Raw genomic sequence first — 14,360 nt, forward strand, 5'->3', positions numbered from 1 at the left:
TGCTGTGGCTCACACCTGTCATCCCAGCACTTCAGGAGGCTGAGGTGGGAAGATCGCTTGAGGCCAGGAGTTTGAGACCAGCCTAGGCAACAAGGCGAGACCCTGTCTCTACCAATAATAAAAATTAATAATAATAATAAATACAACAAAAAGTTAAAAATATAACTACCTTATGATCCAGCAATCTCACGTCTGAAGATTGACCCAAAATAATTGAAAGCAGGTCTTTTTCTTTTTCTTGAGACAGTCTCACCCTGTCTCCAAGGCTGGAGTGCCTTGATCAGAGAAGACATATTGAGTGCAGTGGCGTGATCTCGGCTCACTGCAACCTCTGCCTCCCAGGTTCAAGCAATTCTTGTGCCTCAGCCTCCCAAAGCTGAGTGTAAATATATTTAGCAAGAAGATGGGGGAAATATACCTCAAACTTTTTTATTCTTTCAGAGACAGGATCTCACTCTGTCCCCCAGGCTGGAGTGCCCAACACCACACCCAGCTAATTTTTTGTATTTTTAGTAGAGATGGGGTTTGACCATGTTGAACAGGCTGGTCTTGAACTCCTGATCTCAGGTGATCCACTCACCTCGGCCTCCCAAAGTGCTGGGATTATAGGTGTGAGCCACTGCACCCAGTCTAAAGCAGGATCTTGAAGAGATATTTGCACACCACGTTCATAGAGGCATATTCATAATGACCCAGAGGTGGAAGTAGCCCAAATGCTCATGGAAGGATGAATAGATAAATAAAATGTGATAAATACATATAAAGGAATCTTATTCAGCCTCAAAAAGGAAGGAAATTCTGACACATGTGTAACATAGATGAACCTTGAGGACCTTATGCTAAGTGCGATAAGCCAGACACGAAAGACAAGTATTACATGATTCCATTTATAGGAGGTCCCTAAAGCAGTCAAACTCTGAAACAGAGAGTAGAATGGTGGTGGCCAGGGACCTGGGTAAGGGGGACTGAGGAGTTAGTATTTAAAGGGTGCTGAGTTTCATATTTGCAAGACGAAAAGAGCCCTGGAGCTCTGTTTCACAATGGTGTGAATATACTTAACATGATTCCATTCATACTTAAAAATGGCTAGGGCCATACATTTTATGTGTTTTTTTTACCACGATAAAGAATAAAGACTGCCATGGTGGCTTTTAACTTTTTTAAAAAGGAAAAAAATAAAAATAAATAAATAAATAAAGACAGGTGTGAGAAAAAGAGACAAAATGAGAATCACAGAAAGCTAAAACATAGAAGTAAAGAAACACAGAAAACCACTTAGTAGTAGAACCCAACAGTCATCTCAAGGTAAGTTAACAGCGCATTGGAGAGGGTAAGTTATTAAATCAAGTTTAAATTTCCTCAGAAAACATCAAGCACATTTTATGTTTTCCTTGAGTAGGTAAAAAAGTGATTGACTATGTATACTTATTGCATCTTGACTGTATACACAAATCACAGTTAAGCGTACAGCTTGGCATAAATCATATCTGCTTTCAAACTTCTTAAAATCCTGTTGAGAAGACAGACATTTACTTAAGAAGATAAATAACAGCGTGATGTAGGCAGGCTCTATGTTAACAGGAGCCCTTACAGGATTTCAGTGCAGGAAGCCATCACTCATGGGTGGGGAAACTGAAGGAAAAGAAGGAGCTGAAATCTGGTCAGGAAGCAAGGACGTAAATAGGAAGCGTAGAAGTTGACATCCCAAGAAGAGGGAGTGTGACAAAAAGGAAGACTGGCGGTGGGAATGTTCAAGCCATACACACTAGAGAGACAGGCTGGGCAGCCAGAGCAGAGCAATGCTGAGGCCCAGGCTGTGAGCGCATGGGGAATGCTAGGAAGAGAGCGTGGCTTTTGCAGCTAGCCCCCCAGGAAGCCCTGCAGGCAGCAAAACAGCAAATCAGTACTTCAGGAAGATGAATCTGGCAGTGACTTAGAGAAAACACTGGAGGCGGAGAGACTGGAGGAGGAGTTCGGTGAGGACGAAGTCACGGGATCCTTGGGCCGGTGCTTTGCCAGCCAGAAACCTTTATGGCCCACGGTGCCTTCTGCCTGAGTATTGCTGGCAGCCTCCCGGCTTATTCCACCCACTCAGCCCAGAAGCCTGGCTCAGCAGCTTGCGCTACGAGCCCAGATTCCACACCCGCCAAGGGCGAGCCAGACGCAGAGCCAGGAAGGGTGCCTGGGCAAGTGACCAAGGGTCTGACCACTGTGTACAGCCAGGCATTCTGGCTGCTGCAGAGGGGTGGGCAGCTCCAGGCACTGACACAGGTGCCGGTTCAGGGAGAGGCTACAGCTGGGCTACATACACCATATTTGGCTACCACTGCAGACACCCGTGTCTGAATGAGGGGAACTTGGTGGTGCCTGGCAGCTTGGAGATGCCAGGAATTGCAGAGCCCCAGAGAGGATGTCACAGCCCTGGCTTGGGGAGCCCCTGGGTCTGGGCTTTCTCTCCTTGTCACCAAGTTAAAGTTCTTTCAGTCCCACCAATCAGTGGGTCCCAAGTTCTTGTCCAGTGTCCAGGAAGAATGAGGTGCCGGGACATGTGGAGGGTGAACAAGGCAGAGAAGAGCTTCACTGAGCAACAGAACAGCTGTCAGGAGACCTAAAGTGGGTAGCTCCTTTCCACAAGCAAGTTGTGCCCAGGTATCTGTAAATCTGGCTGAGTGTGGGGGTGGAGGGTGGGCAGCAGAGAGATGAATGGGCTTCAGAAGGGAGGAGGTGCATGCTAATTAGTGCATAGTCCAGCAGAAAAAGCACCAGAAGTTCTCACTTCCTGCCCAGGACCACACCTGGAACTGAGCCTGGCCCCCATGCTTCGAGCAGTCCCTGGCTTGAAGGTGGGGCTTCACTGGGGATCTGACTCCTTCTGCCCAGGAGCCTATCTGCCTCCTGCTACCATCAATTATGTTGTCCATAGATGCCCAAGGAATTATCGGAAGCCCTGACCCGGCACGGAGTGTCTCACAAAGTAGATGATTCCTCTGGGTCAACTGGAAGGCGCTATGCCAGGACTGATGAGATTGGCGTGGCTTTTGGTGTCACCATTGACTTTGACACAGTGAACAAGACCCCCCACACTGCAACTCTGAGGGACCGTGACTCAATGCGGCAGATAAGAGCAGAGGTCTCTGAGCTGCCGAGTATAGTCCGAGACCTGGCGAATGGCAGCATCACATGGGCCGATGTGGAGGCCAGGTATCCTCTGTTTGAAGGGCAAGAGACTAGTAAAAAAGAGACAATCGAGGAATGAGGACAATTTTGACAACTTTGACCACTTGCGCTAATAAAAAAATAATAACTCTTATCATGTTCACTTTACAAAAGAAAACAGCATTGTAATTACTGTATTTTATCTTCAGTGGTTGCCTGATTTTACCTCTGCAATTAAAATTGAAGGAATTCTGAAAAAAAAAAAAGGGCCTGCAGGCCCTCCCCCAGTCGCCCTCCGCCCCAGCTTGGCCTCCTTCCTGTGCTGGTCGGTACCTAAAATCCAGAGGGGCCCAAGGCAGCAGGGGCTGGCATGTCAGCACCACCCTGAGTGTGCACACACGCAGCAGGGTGGCGACAGCACCCGCGCTCAGCCTCAACTTTGCTCCAAAATCTGAGTGCCACCGGGAGTGGGAAGAGGCCAGACAGCAAGGGCAGGCTCTTCTGAGCAGTGAGGGCAGGGAGGGCTTCCCCAGCTGAAGGCGCAGGGATGCCTGGGTCCGCAGCTGCCAGCTGCTCCCGGGAGGGCCGGGCTCCGGCCTGGTGTCTCGAAAGGGGGCGGGGCTCACGCCTGCCATATCAAAAGGGGGCGGGACTCCCGCCAGCTCCATGGCGCTCACAGCCCCTTGCAGCTCCCACACTACAGCTGGCATCTTCGCAATGACCGCTGCAGATGGCCACTGCTACCATCAAAAGGACTGGTAATCTAAGAGAGTTTATGGTTACCTGGTTCTAGGCAAAGGATTAAAACTCTAAAGGAAAGCACAAATGATGCTATTAGGTCACACTGAGATGCCAGCCATTGATCTACATGATGTTTATGTTCTATATTTCTATGCTATATACGTTGTATATTTAAATCATCTACTTCTTCTAGCAACTCTATAAAAGAGATGCTATTAGTGGTCTCATTTTTCAGAAAAGGAAACTGAGACTAGAGAAGTTGAGTGGCTTGCCCCTGGTGACACAGCTAAGACCAGGTGGAAAGAGAACTCCGACCTAGGCTGACTGGTGCCAGATCCCTTGTCCTCACCACTACACACAACAGAGGTCGAGAAGAATGAAGAGGCAGAATTTGGTGGCACCTGTCGTGTAAGTGCGGGGGTGAGGGACAAGCCAAGTTCATAAGCCTACGGGATGGAGGGTGCTAAGCCTCAAAGAACAAAGGGAGCTGGGTGCCGTGGCTCACACCTGTAATCCCAGCACATTAGGAGTCTGAGGCAAGAGGATTGCTTGAGGCCAAGAGTTTGTGACCAGCCTGCACAACATAGCAAGACACTGTCTCTACAAAAAACTTTAAAAATTAGCTGGGCGTGGTGGCATGTGCTTGTAATCCCAGCTACTCAGCAGTGAACGAAGATCGCTTGAGGCCAGGAGTTTGAGGCTGCAGTGAGCTGTGATCTCACCACTGCACTCCAGCTTGGGCAACAGGGTGAGACCCTGTCACTAAAACATTAAGCAATCAATCAATCAATAAATAAGTAAATAAATAAATGGGTACTATGGGGACAAGAGTAACTTTATTGAAAATACTAATCCTTCATATTACTTCTGACTGCCCCTGAGTCTGGGAACACTGCCAAAGTGTCTAGGTGATGTATTACTGTTTATGCTAGAATACCCATTCTTTATAAACTTGCTGTTTATAATGAACCCTTGTTGTTGCAGACATCCTAGGCTGTGACACCATAGCTGCCTACACATTCCTTATATCTTGGGGTAAAAGCACACGTGCTCTGGAAGCAATGTGTAGGTGGCTTTGGGTGCACAATTTCAGGGGGTTCATGCACTCCAGTTAAGACCTGCCCTAATTATAACATGTGAATAATTCAATAATGGCCAATTCTATAGTAGAAATTTTATTCCCATCCATAAAATATATCACTAAATAGCTGAAAAAGTTACATATTATTTTAAAACATAGATTTAAAAAAATGATATTAGCTTCTCTTTAGCAAAAATGCTTTTGTTTTATGTATTTACAAGAATACACTATACTTCAGGTACCCAATTCACTCAAGCCGGCCCGAGAAGGCCTTGGATGCAGGTCGATGCTCCAGTAAAGTTCATTATCAGCTCCTCCTGCCTTGTGACAGGGCGATTTGATTTTACAAAAGTCCCTTTGAAAACAAGAGTAAATGCAGACAACTCCTAGAGAAAAGTCCAGTGAAGCAGCAGTTGATAATAGATTTTCTTTTAGTAATGAAATTCATCTTGTTTTGGTAATCTACAGCGTGTTAGGGACAGGTGGAGGGGTGAAGTCCTTAAGAATAAATTGTTCCTCTATGAATCTTCCACCTGAGCCTGTGGAGAGAGCGGCCCCGAATTCATCTCTCTACTGAAAGGTCGCCTGTTTTGGTAGGTGTGAGGACGTTCCGAAACACGGCCATCCATGTTCTGATACATCTGAATGTGGGAAAGAGAGAGAGCACTGATAACCATCTGGTATAACGTACGTGTTATGCACCCATATCGCAAACTATTTGAACAATAAAGTGTTCCATATAGACAATTATTTTTTGTTTGTTTGTTTGATTTTTTTGAGACAGGGTCTCACTCTATTGCCCAGACTGGAGTGCAGTGGCACAATCATAGCTCACCATGGTCTTGATTTTCTGGGTTTGGGCAATCCTCCCACCTTAACTTCCTAAGAAGCTGGGTCCACAGTCATGCCACACCACATCCTACTAATTTTATGTTTTGTAAAGACAAGGTCTCACTATGTTGCCCAGGCTGGTCTCAAACTCCTGGGCTCAAGTGATCCTGCACCACCCCAGCCTCCCAATGTACTGCGAATACAGATGTGAGCCACTGCACCTGGCCTAGACCATCACTTTTTAAATGTTTTAATTGGTATATAATACATGTACATATTTTCAGGAAACGTGTAGATAATTGCTTTTATTATGCATAGGTCTCAAAGGATATTCCACATAACTAACAAAGCAATTGTGGTCCTTTTATTAATGGAGAAATCAAATCATAGTCAAACATTTTATTTCATTATTCAGTCTACTCCTAGATATAAAATGTCACTCTAGAAATCCTAAAACCATGCAGAAAAATCATAAAAGAGAAAGGCCACAAAAAGAAATTTGTTCATTATGCAGTTAATACAAGGGACTGATTCTTGAGTTTTCCCTTGGGAGTTTCACGACTTTTAAATGTTTTTCTGAAATGAAAAGAAATTTATTTTCCTTTTCCAAACATGAAGTTAACATGCATTCGTATAGATAATGTAAGAAATACAGAAAGAGGGCCGGGCACGGTGGCTCACGCCTGTAATCTCAGCACGTTGGGAGGCCAAGGCAGGTGGATCACCTGAGGTCGGGAGTTCGAGACCAGCCTGACCAACGTGGAGAAACCCTGTCTCTAAAAAATAAATAAATAAATACAGAAAAAGATATAGAAAAAAGGCTATAGGCCGGGTGTGGTGACTCATGCCTGTAATCCCAGCACTTTGGGAGACTGAGGCAGACGGATCATGAGGTCAGGAGATCAAGATTATCCTGGCCAACATGGTAAAACCCCGTCTCTACTAAAAATATAAAAATTAGCCAGATATGGCAGTGCACACCTGCAGTCCCAGCTACTCAGGTGGCTGAGGCAGAGGCTGCAGTGAGCCAAGATCACACCACGGCACTCCAGCCTGGGTGACAAAGTGAGACTCCGTCTCAAAAAACGAAAAAAGAAAAAAGGCTACAAATCACGACAAGTAGCCACTGTTATAGACAGCTTGCTATGCACACACAATTTTGTGTCTGTGGACTCTGGCTGTATATTCTATTTTAGATCCTTACTTTTGAATAAGTTGCCTGTGTTACATATTTACATTATTCACTAAGTATGGCCACATTTTTTTTTCATGGCAGCCTAGAGTTTCATAGTACTGACGCATCATCATTAACCTTTTGACCAACTGGTTATACAAAACAAACGGAAAAAGGCACACTCGATCTAGTCTGACTTTGGGGTAAGCAGGAGAAGTGGCATTGCTGGATCAAGAAGGATGCACACTTGAACTGTGACACACAAGGCCAGGCTGCCCTGCAGAAATGTTGTACTGATTTCTACGACTACCAATGGTGCCTGGAAACTCTGTATTTTCCAGAGCCTTCTGAACAGTGGGTATGTCAGCCTCTCACATCTTTTCTTTTTCACTGAGCAAGAAGTTCTATCTCCTTAACTATTTCACTATCTGCAAAGTTGGGCCTTTTCCCTAGACTTAGTGTCCACTTCATTTTCATTTTCAATAGCCTCCCTTTTTCCTTTGCCTTTTATAGACATAGAAGGCTATACAGGCTGGGTGCGGTGGCTCACGTCCATAATCCTTGTACTTTGGGAGGCCAGGACAGGAGGATTGCTTGAGGCCAAGAGTTCAAGACCAACCTGGCCAATATAGCGAGACCCTGTCCCTAAAAGAAAAAAATTTTCTAAAGGCAATACATGTTTTTATTAGTATTTGTTTATAAGAACTTTATGATTTAGGAATCATGCATTCGATTTAAATTTTATACATTTGCTCCCTTCCCTCAGCCCTTGCTACGATCTACTTCTTTTTGTCTGTTGTTTTTTTTGACAGTTTTAGTGTGAACTGTCCAGACTGCCTCCTACACTTCACTTTTCTTTGTAGAAAATTGCGTGTGTGTGTGTGTGTGTGTGTATGTATTCTTTCACCCAAAAATATATCCATTGTGAACTGGGGGTTGCACAATGACAGCTTTGCTTGTACCCTGAAGGATGAACAGTAGCTCTTTATGCATGCCTTTTGTGAAGTAGACAGAGCAGTTAGTTAGAATTTGTTGAAACTATTGAATCCAAATGTACATCTCTACTACTGAATTGCTAACCATCTCGAGAAGCTTGTGTAGCACAAAACCAACAACACTTCCTGTCTTCCACCTGAATTAACTAACATCTGCTTTTCATCCATACTCACTGTCTAGAAGTTTCCAGAACCATCTCTGACACCTCAATCTCTCTCTACTCCCATAACTAGGTACTGGGTATAGTTGTAATATATCACTCTTTTCCATTTCTTTTTTGGTTTTGGTTTTGATTTTTTTTTTTTTTTTTTTTTTTGAGAGAGAGAGTCTCGCTCTGTCAACCAGGCTGAGTGCAGTGGTACGATCTGGGCTCACAGCAACCTCTGCCTCCTGGGTTCAAGCAATTCTCTGCTTCAGCCTCGGGAGTAGCTGGGACTACAGGTGTGAGCCACTGCACCCGACCTTTCCATTTCTTTAAATGACCTTTATTTCCTTTGTTGCTGTTGTTGTTGTTGTTGAGACAGAGTCTCGCTCTGTCACCCAGGCTGGAATGCTGTGGCATGATCTCAGCTCCCTGAAACCTCTGCCTCCCAGGTTCAAGCAATTCTTGTGCCTCAGCCTCCCAAGTCGCTGGGACTACAGGTGTGTACCACCACACCAGCTAATTATTGTATTTTTTTAATGGAGACAGGGTTCTGTTTTCCTTAGTTGTATTCTCCTTTTCATCTGCATGTTATTTATTTGGGCTTTTTCTTTTTCGAGACACAGTCTCGCTCTGTCACTCAGCCTGGAGTACAGTAGTGCAATCACAGCTCACTGCAGCCTCAACCTCCTAGGCAGAAGTGATTCTCTTGCCTCTCAGCCTCTGAGTAGCTGAAATTATTGGTGTGCACCACCACATCTGGCTACTTTTCTTTTTTCTTTTTTTTTTTTTTTTTTTGAGATAGAGTCTCCCTCTCTCGCCCAGGCTGGAGTGCAGTGACACGATCAGCTCACTGCCACCTCTGCCTCCCGGGTTCCAGTGATTCTCCTTCCTCAGCCTCCAAAATAGCTGGAATTACAGACACCCACCACCAAGCATGGCTACTTTTTGTATTTTTAGTAGAGACGGGATTTCACTGTGTTGGCCAGGCAGGTCTGGAACTCCTGACCTCAGGTGATCTGCCCACCTCAGCATCCCAAAGTGCTGGGATTACAGGCGTGAGTCACCACATCTGGCTCCACCAGGTTAATTTTTAAATTTTTGGTAGAGATGGGGTCCCATTATGTTGGGATCCTCCCACCTTGGCCTCCCAAAGTGCTGGGATCACTGGTGTAAGCCACAGGGCCCAGGTTCTTTTTTCTTTTTTCTTTTTTTTTTTTTTTTTGCCAATCAGTTTGAGCTTATGAGGTTGCTCAGGTTAGCCTTGAACTCATGACCTTGCCTTCGCAAGCGGTTCTTTTTTCTTAATTGTTCACTTCAAAGATAGAGGTGTTAGTAGTATATTTGTATACTTTGTTGATATATGGTATTAATATAAAGCATAGACTACACTCAGACTGCTGTATTCAAATCCTAAGTCTGACATTTACCATGTTACCTTAGGCAAATGACAACCTCTTTGTGCCTGAATTTACTAGTCTGCCAAAGGTGTAATAATGGAACCTACTGCTGGATGTGGTGGCTCACGCCTGTAACCCCAGAACTTCGGGAGGCCAAGGTGGTTGGGTCATTTGTGGTCAGGAGTTCAAGACCAGCCTGACCAACATGGAGAAACCCTGTCTCTACTAAAAAAGCAAAATTAGCCAGGCATTGTGGCGCATGCCTGTAATCTCAGCTACTCGAGAGGATGAGGCAGGAGAATTGCTTGAACCCGGGAGGCAGAGGTTGCAGTAAGCCAAGATTGAGCCATTGCACTCCAGCCTGGACAACAAGAGTGAAACACCATCTCAAAAAAAAAAAAGAGCCTACTTCAGGGGATTCATGTGAGGATTAAGAGTTATTATATTGGGGTCCAAAGTGGCTCCAGCCGGAGGTCGTGGCGCTTGCGAAGGCGAGGTCATGAGTTCAAGGCTAACCTGAGCAACCTTATAAGCTCAAACCGATTGGCAAAAAAAAAAAAAAAGAGTTATTATATTATGGTGAATACATTAGTAAACTATTATTAAATACTCAAAAAATGTTAGCAATTACACTATTAGTTCTTTTTTTTTTTTTAAGATGGGGTTTCACCATGTTGGTCAGGCTGGTCTTGAACTCCCGACCTCAGTTGATCCGCCCGCGTTGGCCTCCAAAGTGCTTAGATTACAGGCGTGAGCCACCGTGCCCGGCCTACATTATTAGTTCAAAGAAATAACTTTTGGTTTTCCTGATCATCGCTATTACTTTGTTGTTGCTACTTCCTGTTTCATTAAATCTGGCTCTCTCTCTATTCACTCCTTCTTCCTGCTTTGTTCATTCTCCTCCTCCTCTCTGTCCTCCTTCTTCTTTATTGTTACTTATTTTTTGTTTTTTTCCCTAGTTTCTTGAATTGAAAGACTAATTATGCTAGGTGTGGTGTCTCACATGAGTAATCCCAGCACCTTGGGAGGTGAGGCAGGAGGATTGCTTGAGACCAGCAGTTTGAGACTAGCTTGCACAACATAGCAAGATCCCCACCTCTGCAAAAGAGAATTTTTAAAAAGCTACTCAGGAGGCTGAGGTGGGAAGATCACTTGACTCCAGGAGTTTGAGGCTGCAGTGAGCTATAATCACATCACTACATTACAGCCAGGGTGACAGAGCGAGAACCTGTCTCAAAAAAGCGGGGGGAGGGGAAGAAAGATTAGTTATTGATCTTCATTTTTCTTTGTTTTCTAATCAATGAATTTAGAATTATGGATTTGGGTAACTCTCACAGGTTTTAATAGGCAATATCCATTTGTATTTCTTGTCCCTCTTTCCCCTTCTTCTTAAGCAAAGAATTCCTTAAGAAGCATGATTTTTAACTCTTTTTTTTTTTGAGACAGAGTTTCACCCTAGTCACCCACGCTGGAGTGCAATGGTGCAGTCTCAGCTCACTGCAACCTCCACCTCCCGGGTTCAAGCAATTCTCGTGCTTCAGCCTCCCAAGTAGCTGGGATTATAGGTGCCCACCACCACACCTGGCTAATTTTTGTATTTTTAGTAGAGACAGGTTTCACCAGGTTGTCCAGGCTGGTCTGGAACTCCTGACCTTAGGTGATCCTCCCGCCTCTGCCTCCCAAAGTGCTAGGATTACAGGTGTGAGTCACTGCACCCAGCTGACTTTTAATTTTTGGTATATAAATTTGGGGGCTTCTTTTGGTTGGGTGATTTTTTTATTACATTGTATTGAGGTTAGTGAATGTGGCATTCACTAACAATATATGATAACAATTTTATTTATTCTGAGATTCTCTTTCCTAAGTAGACTCACTGATTCTTGCTATTTTGTGTTTTATTTTTGCATTTTCTTTTTTTTATTTTTTTATTTTTTTAAAGACGGGGTTTCGCCATGTTGGCCAGGCTGGTCTTGAACTCCTGAGCTCAATGGATGCTTGTGCCTCAGCCTCCCAAAGTGCTGGAATTATAAGTGTCAGCCACCACGCCTGGACTCACTTCTGTTTTTTAAAAAAAACCACCACATTTCCTCTTAATTTATGGGGGCGAGTAGGAGAGGGGAGATGATGTTAGTTCAGATGCCTTTTCTGAAACAGGAGACATGCATGTCCCCCTCTTTTGTCAGCCCACAGCCACTACCTGGTGCGCCCCCCCAGCGTGCCCATCCCTCTCAACTGATGTCCTGACATCTCATCTTCTGCCTCGCTTTTCCAAACTTCCTTTTATGCTCTTTTCCTTCCTTGTTCCAGAAATGTTTGCGGAGTGCCTTCTACTTGCTAAGCATATGCTAGCAACAGGGTCTATAACGACGAGCCAAACAGATGTGGTCTCCAGGCTGCTTTCACACTGACCTCACTCATTTATTTAATATCACAGGCCAAGCACCATCCCCCTGGGGTGCAAAGAAGAACAGGAAACAATCTTTGCCCTGACTAATGAAGTCTAGTGACGACAGAGAGAGACGCATAAAATAAAGTCATCACACACTAGGATTGAGTCTCACATGGAGTTATATCTGGAAGTTATGGGAATTCAGAAGCAGCCTCAAATCTGACTAGGGAAATTGAGGGAGGCTTGGCAGAGCACAGGATGTTTTATCTGGTTCTTAAAGATTGAAGCATGTTTCTCCATCCTAAAAATCTTCATCAGTTCACCATTGTCTAACTGCCTAGGTATGTAATCACGCAATCAGTGATTTCCCTGATCTAACCCCGTTGTGCTGAGGTTAGACATAAAAGCCTTAACCGATGTTTTCTCCATGTATTTCCCACTCCTTCTCCCTGGAGTCCTCTGAGGGACTTTTCTTTCCCTAGTTCTTGATGCAGAAACAAAGATTCTGGCCGGGCACGGTGGCTCATACCTGTAATACCAGCACATTGAGGCCGAGGTGGGTGGATCATTTGAACTCAGGAGTTCAAGGCCAGCCTGAAAAACATGGTGAAACCCCATCTCTACTAAAAATACATTAGCTGGGTGTGGTGGTGGGTGCCTGTAATCCCAGCTACTTGGGAGGTGGAGGCACGAGAATTGCTTGAACCCGGGAGGCGGAGGTTGCAGTGAGCCAAGATCACACCACTGCATTCCAGCTTGGGCGATAGAGTGAGACTCTGTCTCAAAAAAATAAATTAAAAAGAAAAGAAACAAAGATTCTACGAAGGTATGCACAGATGTACCAGGAAAGATCACCCTGGGGAAGGTGACAAGGCCAGTTTTTCAACCAAGGGACTAGATAGGATTGTGCAGAGTGGGCAGGACTTCCTGTGTGGCTGTGTGGGTCGTGCAAGGCGGCTGAGTGGGCACCAGCAGAGTGGGCAAGGTGGCTGAGACCCACTTCAAGCTCCCCTCCTTCAGACTGGTTCAGACTGGGGGAGGCTGCAGGAGCCGTGAGTAAGGGCTCCTCTTTGGATTCCTCCCATCCCAAGGGGAGCCTTCCTTCTCTCTTTCTTTCCCCCCTTTCTCCCTCCCTCCCTCCTTTCCTTCCTTCCTTCTTCCTTTTTCTTTCTCTTTCTTTTCTTTCCTTTTCTCCTTCTTTCTTTTCTTTCCTTCTTTTTCTTTCTTTCCTTCCTTTTTCTCTCTTTTTCTCTCTCTCTCTTTCTTTCCCTCTTTCTCTGTCTCTTTTCCTTTCTTTCTTTCTTTTTTTTTTTTTGAGAAAGAGTTTTACTGTGTCACCCAGGCTGGAGTGTAGTGCCATCCCAGCTCACTGCAATCTCCACCTCCCAGGTTCAAGCAATTCTCTTGCCTCTGCCTCCAAAGTAGCTGGGACTACAGGAATGCACCACCATGCCTGGCTAATTTTTTGTTTTTAGTAGAGATGGGGTTTCTCCATATTGGCAAGGCTGGTCTGGAACTCCTGACCTCAAGTGATCCACTCACCTCAGCCCCCCAAAGTGCTGGGATTACATGTGTGAGCCACCATACCTGGCCATGGGGATCTGTTTTCCAATCTGCTTAAAGGAGCTACCATTTTCTCTGGGTGCTTCTGACACTGGTCACCTAGGGTCAGGAAAGAGTGGAGGGGATTGGGAAAAAAAAATTGCTAAACTGTCTGTCCCAAAGCATGAATCCCCTCAACTAATTAACCATGCATGGATATGTTGCCATTCAACAGTTCCTGATACCTGACAGGTCCCCTGAACAGAAGGAAGGGGATCCGGATATCCTGTGGGTAGGGGGACATGAAAAGAGAAGCTCAAACCAAGACCCACGTGATCCTGAACCCTCCATCCTGGCAACACAGCCTTCACACTTGTGTTTTCCTCTCGATTCTTCCCGCATTCTCCCTGTGTATTAGGTACAGCCACTTACTTGCCACTCTACATTCTCAACTTTGGACTTTTATTTATATGATTCATTCATCCTGGAATATGCTGCTCACCCTCGACTCTCCAGCAGCCAAGATGCTACGTAGTCCTCACATCCAGCTCAAATAAGATCAATACAAATCCATGCCCAACTATGCAATGAGTAACATCAACTAATCCTCTCTTGGCTGGGCATGGTGGCTCATGCCTGTAATCCCAGCCCTTTGGGAGGCTGAGGCAGGTGAACCACTTGAGCTCAGGAGTTTGAGAACAGCCTGGGCAACATAGTGAGAGCCCGTCTCTATCAAAAATACAAAAAAATAGCTGGGTCTGGTGGTGTGCGCCTGTGGTCCCAGCTACTTGGGAGGCTGAGGTAGGAGGATTGCTTGAGCCCACAGTATAGAGGCTGCAGTGAGCTGAGGTCATGCCACTGCACTCCAGCTTGGATGACAGAGCAAGACCCTGTCTCAAAAAAAATGG

General features: G+C 45.2%; 1 protein-coding gene across 6 annotated transcripts in view; it reads right to left on the minus strand.

The window, feature by feature from the left end:
• Positions 1–14,360, minus strand: part of FLT3 (fms related receptor tyrosine kinase 3) — a 150,275-nt gene that overhangs the window by 10,511 nt on the left and 125,404 nt on the right. For 3 of the 6 annotated variants that reach the window (XM_035302422.3, XM_035302421.3, XM_035302424.3), the window contains one exon: positions 5,057–5,619. The exons of 2 other annotated variants lie outside the window; for them this stretch is intronic. In XM_035302422.3, the coding sequence (XP_035158313.1) occupies positions 5,497–5,619 (123 nt within the window). In that variant the 3' untranslated portion in view covers positions 5,057–5,496. Of the gene's footprint in view, positions 1–5,056; positions 5,620–13,491; positions 13,573–14,360 lie in introns of those variants that run through there. One more of the 6 variants, XM_078375222.1, reaches the window with a different exon arrangement.

The sequence above is a fragment of the Callithrix jacchus genome, chromosome 5 (genome assembly GCF_049354715.1).
Source record: "Callithrix jacchus isolate 240 chromosome 5, calJac240_pri, whole genome shotgun sequence".
NCBI lineage: Eukaryota > Metazoa > Chordata > Mammalia > Primates > Cebidae > Callithrix > Callithrix jacchus.